Source organism: Macaca fascicularis, chromosome 4, assembly GCF_037993035.2.
Source record: "Macaca fascicularis isolate 582-1 chromosome 4, T2T-MFA8v1.1".
NCBI classification, from domain to species: Eukaryota; Metazoa; Chordata; class Mammalia; order Primates; family Cercopithecidae; genus Macaca; species Macaca fascicularis.
The window spans coordinates 168,249,347-168,263,099 of NC_088378.1; the positions used below are offsets into that span (position 1 = coordinate 168,249,347).

Genomic DNA, 13,753 nt, shown 5'->3' on the forward strand with positions numbered 1-13,753 from the left:
CATAGCAACACTTTTTAAAAACCCTTCTTGAGGGAGGCTGAGGCAGGCAGATCACAAGGTCAGGAGATCGAGACCATCCTGGCTAACACGGTGAAACCTCGTCTCTACTAAAAAAAAATACAAAAACTTAGCCGGGCATGGTTGCAGGCACCTGTAGTCCCAGCTACATGGGAGGCTGAGGCAGGAGAATGGCATGAACCTGGGAGGCGGAGCTTGCAGTGAGCGTAGATCGCGCCACTGCACCTCCAGCCTGGGCAACAGAGCAAGACTCCGTCTCAAAAAGAAAAAAAAAACCCTTCTTGATAGCTCTTCGTGACATACACCTTTTCTTTCATAAGCGTGCCCTTCACTTGCTCTAAGAGGTGCAGGACTGGCCCACAGAGACTGTTACCCCAAGACTTGGAGTGTCATCACCAGCTACCCTCTTCAGCGAACTTCATGAGCAAACTTATTAACATCAACTCACCGGCCTCTGGCGGAGCCTTTTCCTTTACCAAATAACCTGTTTCTAACATGCTAAAGATGCCAGTTAAGTCCGAGTACATCATGCCTAAAGCAAATGTCAACAGTCTCCAAGGGAGACCCAGAGCTGTCGTCCAGTGTGCATGGGGTGGTGGATCTTTTTGCAAACGAAGATGACTGTGTTTGTCCTGGTTCTCAGATACGCTAAAGAGCTGGGATGTCCACATTAGTTACATGCTATTAATAAAATAAGAGAAGCTTCTGTGTGCGACTATGTGACGCCCCGAATTCCTCAACAGTAAACTACTAATGAAAAATGGGTACAGATGAAAAATGGATACATTTTAACCAAAGAACATTCATGATGTGCAGTCAACATTGTTGGGTTTTATCAACGAACACTAGGAAACTACCAACATAGAAAACGTCACATAGCAGAGGGCCTAATACAAATGAGACAAAAGGTAAATAAAACAAAAGACATTCTCGAAATATATCGAAGCTGACTTCTCCCCAAAAAAGAAAGTATACTATACAGTCACACGTTGCTTAACTACGGTGATATGTTCTGAGAAATGCGTTGTTAGGCAATTTCACTGTTGTGCGAACCTCACCGAGTGAACTTACACAAACCTCAATGTTGTAGCCTACTACACACCTAGGCTGTATGGTAGAGCCTATTGCTCCCAGGTTACAAACCTGTACAGATGTTACTGCACTGAATACTGCAGGCAATGATAACACAACAGTAAGGACTTGTGTATTAGTCCATTCTCACACTGTTAATAAAGACAAAACCAAGACCGGGTAACTTATAAAGGAAATAAGTTTAATTAACTCAGTTCCACATGGCTTTGGGGGGTGGCTCACAATCATGGAGACAGGTGAATGAGGAGCAAGGTCACATCTTACATGGTGGCAGGCAAGAGAGTTTGTGCAGGGGAACTTCTCTTTATCAAACCATGAGATCTCATGAGACTTACTATCAGGAGAACAGCACTGGAAAGACCCACTCCACGATTCAGCTACCTCCCACAGGGTCCCTCCCATGATACGTGGGAATTATGGGAGCTACAGTTCAAAATGAGATTTGAGGACACAGCCAAACCATATCAACTTGTATATCTAAACATAGAAAAGGTACAGTAAAAATGTGGTATTATAATCTTATGGGACCACCATCGTAAGACCAAAGTATCATTATGTGGTACAAGATTATATATCAAGGCAGACAGAACAAAGATGTTGAACATTTTGCTTCAGAAGCAACTGTGTTATAACTATTATAATCCATTTCCATAAACAGTCACCTTGAAATCTACTGGTTTGCATTTTCAGTATCATTAGGTAAATCTCAAGTGTTGGTTCAAACCCTCAATCCCTGCTCATGCCACAAATTCCAAATCAAGCAGATTTCTTCAGATTCTGGCAATAAAAGCAAACATTACTCCAAAGGGCCCTCTCATTACAAATTAACTAGATCTTTAATAAAATATAACTCTCATTAAGAGTGATACTACATAGCACTTGTAGGAAACCAGCAAAACATTCCAACTGCCCCCAACCCAAAATGATGACTAAATCATAAAAATGGAAAAACACCAAAGACTTAAAAAATGAATTGCAGATTAGGTAAAAACTCACCAGAATATTTCAAAGAAAAAAAACGTAATTACTGAAAATTAAAACTCAATGGTTGAATAAAATGGCAGATTAAACACAGCTCATTAGTAAACTATAGTTTAGATCCAAGGAAATACCTAAAATGCAGCACATAAAAAGAAAATAAAACACAAACAAGGAGATGGAAATGAAAGGGTAAAAGACAAGGAAGAGAGAATGAAATGATCCAATAGATGTCTACTTGGAATTTCAGACGAGTACAGAGAAGCAGTATTTGAAGACAAATTGGCCAAATTCATTTTCGAACTGATGAGGCACAAATTCAAAAAGCAGCACAACATATACCCACCTAAAAAAAAAAAAAAATCACACAAAATACACTGTTGTATTAAACTAGAGGAAACCAAAGTCAAAGAGATGATCTCAAGAACAACCAGAGACAGAAGACAGATCTCCTAGAAAGTGTCTACACCTATGCTGACAACAGTCTCAGCCAGGTACAGAGGCTCTCCCCTGTAATCCAAGCGCTCTGGGAGGCTGAGGCAGGTGAATCATTTGATGTCAGGAGTTCGAGACCAGCCTGGCCAACATGGTGAAACCCCATCTCTACTAAAAACACAAAAATCAGCCAGGCGTGGTGGTGCACGCCTATAATCCCAGCTACCTGAAAGGCTGAGGCAGGAGAATCACTTGAACCAGGGACGCAGAGGCTGCAGTGGGCCGAGATCATGCCACTGCACTCCAGCCTGGGCGACAACAGTGAAACTCCATCTCAAAAAAAAAAAGTCTCAAGAATAGTGCAAAGGCAAGGCAGAAGACAATGGAGCACCATCTTCAGAATGAGAGGAAAGAAATGAACCAATTAACCAGTTTTATCTGAAATACTATTCTCTTTCAAAAATGATGGCAAAATAAAGACATGTCCAGATAATTTAAAAAAAAAAACAAAAAACCTAGAAACTTTTCCATCCATAGAGCTTCACTAAAGAAATCTCTAAAGGATACACTTAAGAAAAAAAAGAAAATCCCAGAAGGAAGTTCTGAGATATAAAATGGATGATCTGATTGAAGAAACTGGTGAAAAAACTACTAAAGTCATAGGTGAATCTAAAGAAAGGCTGTATAAAATAATAATATTCTATTTGATGAGGGTTTTTTCATGGCCAATAAGAAAGCAGTAGCATGTGAGTTCAGGAATGCACCAGGGTTCAAGGATTGTAAAATCTTCACATTGTCAGAAGTGCCATTAAATATTGACTATCTTTAGACTTCATGTATGCATAGTTGCAAAATTAGTCACTTAAAGACTAGAAACAGTATACGACTTCTAAACCCAATCAGTGAGGTTTTAATATGGTTTTACTGCAGGTTGTGGCAGAGGACAGTTCGACAAAACTAATGTCAAAGTGGTCCATGGAGGACAGCCACAGTTAAGTCTTAGTTCAAAGGTCTCAATGCTGTTTTTAATACTTGCTTTGGGTCCTATATCCATCTAAGAATCAGATGAAAGCTCTTGATTCTCTCCCCCCTGAAATATGGTCATATGTACTTGTACAAATTTTCATAAAATTCTAGTTGAGGTTATAACTGGATTTAAAGTCATATCTAGACTTGTAATAGGCCCTCCCCAGACTTCCTGGAGAACATGAACCCCAAAACCTTGCCCAGCTTAAAAGGCTGAAGAGAATTAAGTTTGTGTGGGAAACAGTGAAATTCTCCATTCTAGAGTTGAAACCATGTAAGGAGCTGAGGAACAAAATGTAAAAGGAACAGCAAGAGGCATGATGCTTAGGGGAGGAGGAACCTGGAGGTAAGCAAGGAGTCAGGAATGGAGACTCATTCCTGTAATTCACTCTTCCATTAAAGTAACTCAACAATTATGCAACGATTGCAATATTTTGAGCTGTGGAAAATAATGGCCAGAAAATGAATCTGAGCTTTAAAGCACTTCCATTCTAGTGGACAAACACGCCAAGCAATCAAGACAGAAAACAGAAATTACAACACCTTTAGCTAACTACTTGATGTTTGTAATATTCCCTTCCCGGAATTACTCAGCTAACAACTAGCAGTGGGTCAAGGAGCCTGCAGAAAGCAACAGTATGGTCCACTTAGAGCTCCTCTTCTGCCAGGCAGATCCCCAATCCACCCCCACCCACCTCCACGCATAGCCTAAGGGTCTGAAACACAGAAGGGTGTATCCAGAGGCTCCTAAATCCACCGGCATTCCAAAAAGAAGCTTCTCGGAACATAAGATTCCGGTCTCCATCCAAACACTGAACGTGGTTTGGGTTCAAGAATCTGAATTGAAAAAAGACCCCAGGCTGGTCCTGTTCCACCTAGGAGTGCTCACAATATAAAAACTATCACTCCTTATTTACAAAAAAATTCATTTCAGACCTGGCTTTGTGAATCACAGTTATCCAAAACTGTGAACCAGAACAATGCGAAGAAAGTGTTGCCTACATACCATGAAAATATTCTCCGTGGTTAAAATCATTACAGAGCACGAGGGAAAAGTCTATGATTCTTAGATATCACAGCAAGAATGAAAACACACTATTCTGGTACACAGGAATTGAAAGTAGCTCAAAGGAAGAGCACATGGGAGGTCTCCACACTGTTGCTGGGGCAAATGAATAAATAATATTCTCAGCAACTCACAGGAAAAAGAGCATTTAAGATAGGCTATTTATTTTCAAAACACACACGCACGTTTGACCTCACTGCCTCACTATCAACTCCGGAAGTCAAATGAACTCTTTTGCTTTCCTAATTTTGGTGATCCCAATCTCTTCAGACAGCGACACCACATACAACATATGCTGACTTAGCTTGGCCAACATCCATGAAAGGTGTCCTGGTCTCTGCGACTTCCATTTGAACTACAGATTGAGACTTTATTCATAACTGCTTTCGGTCAACATAAGTAAAAGCCTTGTGGTGCACAGAAGAAAGCAGGAATCTTATCCCCAAGTAGGAAGAAAGATTCCAAGGACCTACCTTCCCCTGCAAATCCTGATCATCCCTTCAAACTAACCAACTTTAAAACAATTTTCTACACACCAGATACGAGTTCGTTCTTAAAAGCTTACTTCCATTTTTGAAAATGAAAATATAAATATTCTCTCAGAAGGTCAAGACTAATCATTGAGAACTTGTTGAAATTTAAATTAACTATTACAGGAGTTCTCAAGGGAATAACTCCACATCTGCTGAGGAAAAAAGGAATTATTAAGACATACAAATAAAGAGAATGCTTATTCCATTTTACTACAGCACACGTTCCTTATTCGGTCCCACATGAACAAAGTCTTATGGTGGTTACCTGACTGCTAGATAAATTAAGGTCCTCTTGACCTCACAGCTTTCTCTGGTGATATAATCAATTTATAGAATATTTTCAAATCCTAAATCTTTAAGAAGGGAAAACAGGTTTGGTTTCATGGTTTGAGAGTTGGGTGCTTTTTTTCCTCTTTAAAAATGGAAAATGTTTTTTAGTATTGCTTTTACATACTAATGCCATTTAAGCCTCAATTATTTAGTTATCATCCTCCCTATTTTACTGATGAGAAAGTTTAGGATAGATAGTTAAGACAAGTACAAGACAAGTTACTTAACAAGCTTCTAAGAACAAGGGAAGGCCAGGTGCAGTGATTCATGCCTGTAATCCCAGCACTTTGGAAGGCCAAGGTGGGCAGATAACTTGAGGCCAGGAGTTTGAGACCAGCCTGGCCCACATAGTTAAACCTTGTCTCTACTAAAAATACAAAACATTAGCTGGGGAGCGGGGGAGGGTGCACGTCTGTAATCACAGCTACTCGGGAGGCTGAGGCATGAGAATAGCTTGAACCCAGGAGGCAAAGGTTGTAGTGAGTGGATATCAAACCACTGCACATCAGCCTGGGAGATAGAGCAAGACTCTGTCTCCAGAAAAAAAGAAAGAAAGAAAGAGACAGAGGAAGGGAGGGAGGGAGGAAAGCAGGGAAGAATACCACCCAGATCTTCTAGCTCTAAGTCTAGAGCTGGGATGAAAGTTAGAAATACTGTCTAACGTCCACATATCCCCAACCCTTGAGTAAACGCAGGTTCCTAAACAGACTATGACAGCTGATCACCTACAGCAGCGTTTAACAAACAACGTACAGGGCAAAGCCAGCCCGCTGCCTATTTTTGTGGAACCTACAAGTTAGGAATCATTTTTACATTTTTAAGTGATTGGGAAAAAAAACAAATGTGTATTTCATGACACATAAAAATGATATAAAATATACTAAATGAATTTTACTATCCATAAGCAGTTTGAGACACCGTGCACATTCATACAGGAGTCTACGACTGCTTTTGCACTACATGAAGTGAGCTGAGTGGTTGCAACAAAGACCATAACATAACCTACAAGTCTAAAATATGTATCATCTGGCCCTTTACATTAGAAGAGTGATGTAAAGGATGTTTGTCTTTTTGTGAAAACTATGAAGTTCTAACCCATGCCGCATCAAAAATTTGTTTTTCTTCAATCTGAGCTGCTGGAAAAGCTGGGAGTAAATCTATTCTATCTTTCAACTAATAGTAACTCTTCAAATTTTGCAAGACTCATGCTCTATCCATCTTTTCCAGGATCTGTTCCTTTATTTTTTGTCCACAAAGTCTAGTTTCAATACCCATTTAAACATTTACTAAAGTCCTATTACTACATACCAGGTTGCATGCTAAGTATTGGAGACATTTCTTTTAGGCGAGAAAACCAAGCCTCAGCAGTTGGGTAACTCACCCAAGTTCCCAAAGTTACTGCAGACCTGCCCTCCTACCAGACCATGTGAGTTCAAAGAAGCAAGACCTTGCATTTCCTCCTGTCAATACATCCCTCTAGATTCGTGGAGCTTGAGGCCAAATATAAAACTTCTATTTCAGTTTAGGCAGAAATGGACAAAACAAGGCAACTAACATCCCTTGACTTGGCCACAAAAAGTATCTTAGTGTCTTTCCCAGCCTTCTCAGACGATCGTGTTCATTTACAATTGCGTATCACTTCTGCCCTACAAATAATACCGCCTTTATGAAAACAATACAACTATACCTTTAGAAACAAAACCAGGTTTCAGGGAGGCATTTCAAGCCAGTTACAATACAATCATCATCACTTACTGGGTGCTTGCCATGGGAATTTTAGGGTGGGCTTTACTTATGTTCTCATTTAAACTTCATAGCTCTATAAGGGAAACACTGATCCCAATTTCACAGATGAGGAAACTGAGCTTTCAAGACTAATTTACCCAATCTGACAGAGTTGGAAGTCACTAACTGGGTTGTCTGACTCCAAATCTAGGCTCTCAACTGCTATGCAAAACTTTCAATGTCAACTTTCAACGGTAACATAGTCACAGTGTTCAATGGTAACACAGTCACAGTGTTCAACGGTAACACAGTCACAGTGTTCAACGGTAACACAGTCACAGTGTTGCCTACAAGTTAAAAATTTTGTCTTGAGAGATACTGACCACTACATATTTACTACACATACTTAAATTTATCACCTGTACTATACTTCTATAGTACCTTTTTCCAAAACTAAAATAAAACCCAGAATCAGAAGTTCAATTGTGCAGGTGTATCATTTCTTTGCAATATACTTACTTCCTCCCCAATAGACACTCCTTGAAAGCATGAACCATTCTCATACCTCAATATTTCCCTGTGAAACCTCCATATGGCAAGCATTCAATAAACGTTATATGAACACAGACTTAGTACAAAATGTTACTCATTAATGACTTCTGTTAAGAATAGAAACCTGAATATACAGAATAAGCACAGAAGGAACTAACCTTAGTTCATAATGTCCTGGTGTGAAACGTGCTGTCTTCAGAATCATTCTTATACACAAAGGATACAACTTACGTATAAGGTACTACTCTCATCCACTGATGGAACTGATTATGTAATTATACTCATAAAAGCAAATGCCAAGCGTGAACGCTCATGACTAAACAACCAAAGAATGATCCAATGTAGAAACTAAAATCCCCCATACCCTCATGCTATGTACTTCCCCCCTGTACAGACTTCATCTGGAAGACCTCAACCTCAAACATCCCAGCCTCTATTTCTGTGTCTTCCAGACAGACACCACTTTCCTTCCTAGAAGGAAAGCTCCTTGAGAACAGGGAGATTTTTCTTCTTTTACATCCTCAAATGACCTCAAACAGTATCCTGAATACAGTGGGGCACAGCTAATGTGTAAAATGGTTGAAAAGAATGGAACATTTCCAGTACCAGCTAAGGTATACTGACCACATACAATGTAAGGAGAAGCAACAACCTTACCCTTAATTCTACAGAAGGCAGCTTCCTCCTGAGAACTTTTGCAAACACTTGCTCTTAAAAAGCACCAAAAAAGTTGCCAGAAGACTAATATCGCAGACAACAAAGCTCTACTCTATGCCAACAGCAATAATACGCCCATAAGAGAAGACAACCGAAAGGATCCCTGGGGCCACAGGGCTCTACTTGTTACAGATGTTTCCTTTAGTCCCTCAACACCCGGGTCCCTAAACGCATCATAAAGGTGACTCTAGAGAGTCCTCCCAAGTTTTAAGTCTCTCAGGAACTTATTTATAAATACATGTGAAACCAGACAATCATTTACCCAGAAGAACAGAAAGCCTTCCAAACTTCTGTACTCCCAGGAAGTCTACTTTGAAATACGTCAAAAGAAGTTACATGGAGACATACAAAACATGTCTTAACGATCCAAATTGGTAACTCTCAAACTGGAAGCTGGTTTAAATCCATCGACCATAACTTACAGTTCTGGCTATGCCCTTCTCATTTGCAACGCTGCGGCGCAAATGAATGACGGTGTATCAGCGTTAAATTTAAATTTCCTGGCTCTGGCCACAACGCTAACCTAATTAAAGCATGTGGTCAACGTTTAGCATTTTCGGTGCGAGATTTTGCATCGCTTTGGCGAACAGCAAAGTCGAAAGCGTTTGCACTGGTCTTCTCCCCGCCACCCCCCGACCGGGGGCAAAACCCTCTCGCAAATGCTTTATTAAATGGTCAAGAACCCCCCCCCCACCCCACCCCCGCACCGCCCACGGTCCCCGCCGAGCGGCAACGGGGGCTCCACTTCCATGATCCACGCCAAAAGCACTTTGAGCTCAGTCTGAGCAAGTGACTTGTGTCAGCACCACTTCCCCACGGCCGGGACCCCCCCCCCCACCCTACGCCCGGCAACTTCAGGACCCCCCGGCCGGGGCCCCTCGGAGCCAAGGCTCGGGCTCCCTTCACACACATTTCCCGTCCAGCAAACTGCGGCCGCGGCGGGGGAGGGGACGCGGCGGGCGCGGGCGGCGAGCGGGGCCGTCGGGCGGCACGGCCGGGCCGGGAGGGGCGGCGGGCGGGGGGCGGCCCGAGGCCGGGGGGAGGGGAGGTACCTCGTACAGCTCCTCGGAAGCCATGGTGGGCGGCGGAGTTGCGGGCGGGAGGGGCAGGGTCGGGGCGGGCGCCGGCGCCGGGCGGCCGACACTTTGTTTCAGTTGGGTCCTGCGTGGCCTGCGCTTCCTGCTCCCGCGGCCGGCCGGGCGCTGGGCACGGACGAGCCTCTCGCACTCCGCGGCCAGTGCGGGCCGGCGGCGCGGCGGGGTTGTGCGCAGGAGCAGCTGCGCAACGCGCCCTGGGCGCCCCGCGCTCACTCCCCGGCGGGCCGGCTCGGGCTCGGGCTCATCGCGCCCCGCCGCGGGGCCGGGCGGGCTGGGGCGGGCGCGGCGGCGTGCGGGCGGCGCGGCCGGATCGCGGCTCCCCTCTCCGGTGTAGTGCAGAAAGCTTCCTACTTGCGACCAAAAAACCTGCCCCGGCTACTGAGCATGCCCAGTGCGGCCGCCCGGCCCGGCGGAGCCGCGCTCCCGCGCTCCGGGTTTTCGGGCCGCCCGCGCGGGAGGGGCGGGGCGGCGGCGGGGCGGGGCAGCCGAGGGGAGCAGTGGGCTCCACTCGGGGCCGAGGCGGGCGGCCGGCGGGGCCGGGAGCGAGCCGGCAGGAAGGGGAGGAGCGGGGCCGCGGGGGCGGGGCCGCGAGCGCGGGGGCGGGGTGGTGGGCGGGGCTCCGACTTCCCCAGTCCCGCTCGCGGGGTCGGCTTGGCCCGCGGCACCGCCCCCCGGCCCTACTCGACGTGGGCGCTCGCGGCCTGGCCCGGGGCAGGCGGGGCCCGGACCTCGAAGTTCGAGGCGCAGGGTGGTCGTGCACACCGGGACGGGCAGCGACGGACCCGAGATGAGGCAGGGGACCGTGCGAGCGAACCGGACCGCGTCTGGAGCCCACCGCCCCGACGGCGGTCTACCGCGCGCCTCCCTCCAGGAGGAGCCCAAAGAGGCGGCCTCCGAGCGCCCGCCCGTCCGGGGCCGGGCCAGCCCGCAGAGGGCCGGCGGCGTGGCCAGGTGGAGCACCCACCCTAGCCCGTGCCCGCCCCGCCGGCCGCCGCCAAGACCCGGAGCCCGGGCCGCGCGCCCCGCGGGGTGGCCCGGCGCGCTCCGGCTGGCACGCTGGCTCGGCGGCAGGCCGGGGGTGGGAGCCGGGCGCGGCGGAGGGCGGCGCGAGGGCGCGGCTGCCTCCGCTCTGCCCGCAGCTCCCCCCACGCCAGGCCTCCGGGTTCCTCTTGGAGCGTCCGCCTCCTTCGAAGCTCAGCGGGGAGGGAACGGAGTCTGGATTCCCGGGAGGTCCGGGTTCTAATCGAACGAGGCTGTCAATGGTAGTTCCTTTCGCGGAACGGTGTGGACTACACGACAGGCCCTCGCTCAGAACAGCGAGGGCTGGCTCGCGCTCCACTTCCCAGGGAAGATCTACTGCCAGGGCACACCTGCCGGGCCCTGGACGTGCCCCATCGGTGGCGAAAGAAGGGGCTTCCTGGCCCAACTCCCCCAGACAGCCGGCAACTCCGAACCCTCTGGCCATGTATGCGGAACTTCCCCACGGGGCACTGCGGAGGCATTAGTTCACCTTCTCTCCCAGGCCCTGCATGGGGAAGCCCTCGCCAGTTCCTCCATGTCTCCCCGGGCATCCTTCGGGCCGCCTCACTCCTCCGTGCTCCATCTCGCTCCAGTTCCTAACCTACCTTGGAGCCACCAGGCTCTTCCCACCAGTTTTGTTCCTAAAGCCCTGTTTGTGCCCCCCAACAGCGTTTCAACAACCACGGGGCGTTTTACAGACCCCGCGGTTTCCTGCCCTCCCCACGCCCAGGAACAAGCACCACGCCGACCCTTAAGTGACTGCGAGTCGAATCGCCGTTCCCCTTAAGCAGTGCTTCTACCTGCGGTCTCCACCTTTTGAAACAAACTCCCAGCTCAGGCATCACCTTAAAAGGATAGCCTTGCTGACTTCCAGGGTCAAATAGGTAACTCCCTCTTCAAGCGCTGCCTAAGCGCTCACGCGTGCTCACTGCAGCACTCATCTCTGTATTTTAATGTTTGTCTACTCTTCACCCCACCCCATCTCCAAACGATGACTTTCAATCAGACTTCATCTTCAAATTTGACGCTGGCCCCTAGCACCATTCTCTGTATAGGAAATAAGGTGTTATTTAATGAATGGAATTTCAGTGTCCACAAGAAAGCCCAATACCCACACATCCAATTCCCATTATGAAATGCTTGCACAAGAATCGCAAATTAAAGTCACCACTTCATCTGCTGGTCAAGGCGCCTCAAGTTCTGCCTCTTTCCCTGATGGCCCAGCCAATTCCCTCTCCCTCCTCCAAACAGCGCCTCTTTCCTCTCACTTAGCATTTCCATTATTTGCTGCATTTCATTGTTGCCTTCTCTCTAGGTATACCGATTCAACAAAAGTTGCAAGTTCCTTGAAGGCAAGGAGTAGGACTTTATACATTTGAGAAATCCCAAAGCATTTGAACGCACACTTCGGCAAGCGCTCAAGTACTGGCAGGTGACAGTTAAAAATCCCTCAAGCAAAATAAACTATAAAGAAGAAAGAGCTCCTCAATAGGAAATAAACAGATACATCTAACATATAAGCCTATTATGCAATGGTGGACCAATACAAATACAAGCACTTCTCCCCATGACCATTACCCTAATTTTGCCCCCTTCAGAACATCCACAAGCTCAGGCATTCAGGAGGAGCTCCACCATGTGCTTAATGGTATTGTGGTCACCAAGGAGTCTCCAAAACTGCCATTGTTGCCCAGGAGAGGGAAAGAAAGGAACATAGACATCCACAACAAACATATTCAGATATTGAGCTAGTAAGGTGATTTTCCCCATTGTGGAAACAAAAAGGGGAAGAATTATAGCCTCGAAAAGGTAACTCAAAAATGTCAATTTACATAGACCTTTGTCAATTTACGTAGCTTTTCAATCTTGACAATCTGGAATGTTATGCTGCTATCCTTAGTCTACAACTTTAAGAGTAACCACCGGTAGCCTCTATAACAAAGCAGGAGTGAGCCATACTCCTAAGTTCCAACTACATCTCCACTCTGACCGTTGGCTTCCACTGGCGAAGGAGATGGGTATCCACCTAGCGACTGAGAAGTTGAGCAAGTTCTCAGTTGTCCACTTTGTTCATTTCATCTGCCCTCCATTTAAAACTCAGATTTATGGAATGCTATTTTGCATATATACACACACACACACACACACACATATATTTTTTAACCTCATTCGTTCAATTTGTCTTACTTTTAAGCAAACTTTGCTTTCCTCCGTCACTTTTTTACATAAACATTTTATCAGCACTCATAGTAGAAGTAAACATGCCCAAGATTATTTAATGACTTGGAATTTCCACCTTTTATGAAACAGTGAGGTTCTGTAGTTTCCATGACCACGTGTGTGGGTGCTATTAAAGTATTTTCTCTGTGGCTTGAGAATAAAAGTGAAATCACATCCCCTAAGCACATCAAGAAGATTGCACCAAAAATACATACAGCACAATAGTATGTACTAGTAAGACATATGACTCTTAAAAGATTCGAGAAGTGGTCAACAAGAGAGACGATGTGCACACATGATTAAAATACATGTCTACCAGCAATAAAAGATTCTTACCTGACCTGCTCCCGTTGTTGTAGGCCAACATAATTAAATTCGCTCCTCCTCAAATCCAAACAATTGATCATCGATGGCAAGTACTACCCACGGTAAGACTCTTCAGATCAAGAATCACAGCCTTTTCCCATCTCAGGAGAACAATGACTAAAACTTTAAGTTTGAGATCCTCCTCTTTTCCCAATTACCAGCCAAACCGGGCAAGTCTTCCTTTCTCCCAACAATCTGCATTTCATCTACATTTGAATCCCAAGGCATCCAAGAGGAGATGGGGGATGGGACAGAATAAAACAAAAGAAGCCAAAATCTGGCTACTACTACTCTCAGAGCCAAATGCATTTTGTGGTTGGGTGGCTGTGAAAAGCTGCTGATAATGATTCCCTTCAACAGTTTTGTACCCCCAAAGCATATTCTATCCTGGTTACCTCCTCCATAACCCAAAATTTAGTTGTGATTTTTATGAAAATGCGACCTAAGTTTGTTTGTTTTAAACACACAGTGGCTAAAGGGAAATTAAGTGATATTCTTGTCATAGAGTGCCTACTCCAGAAAACAATGGAACTTCCATCTCAATCACCCACTCAAAAGAAAGAACATTTTAAACCTGA

At 45.9% G+C, this 13,753-nt stretch overlaps 1 protein-coding gene across 5 annotated transcripts in view; it reads right to left on the bottom strand.

The window, feature by feature from the left end:
• CDYL (chromodomain Y like) overlaps positions 1 to 13,351 on the bottom strand; it is a 177,710-nt gene extending 164,359 nt beyond the window's left edge. For 3 of the 5 annotated variants that reach the window (XM_045390466.2, XM_045390465.2, XM_065544479.1), the window contains exon 1: positions 9,525 to 9,955. In XM_045390466.2, the coding sequence (XP_045246401.2) occupies positions 9,525 to 9,548 (24 nt within the window). In that variant the 5' untranslated portion in view covers positions 9,549 to 9,955. Of the gene's footprint in view, positions 1 to 9,524; positions 9,956 to 13,150 lie in introns of those variants that run through there. The other 2 variants (XM_015449933.3, XM_015449932.3) reach the window with 2 other exon arrangements.
• Between the last annotated feature and the right edge of the window lie 402 nt (positions 13,352 to 13,753).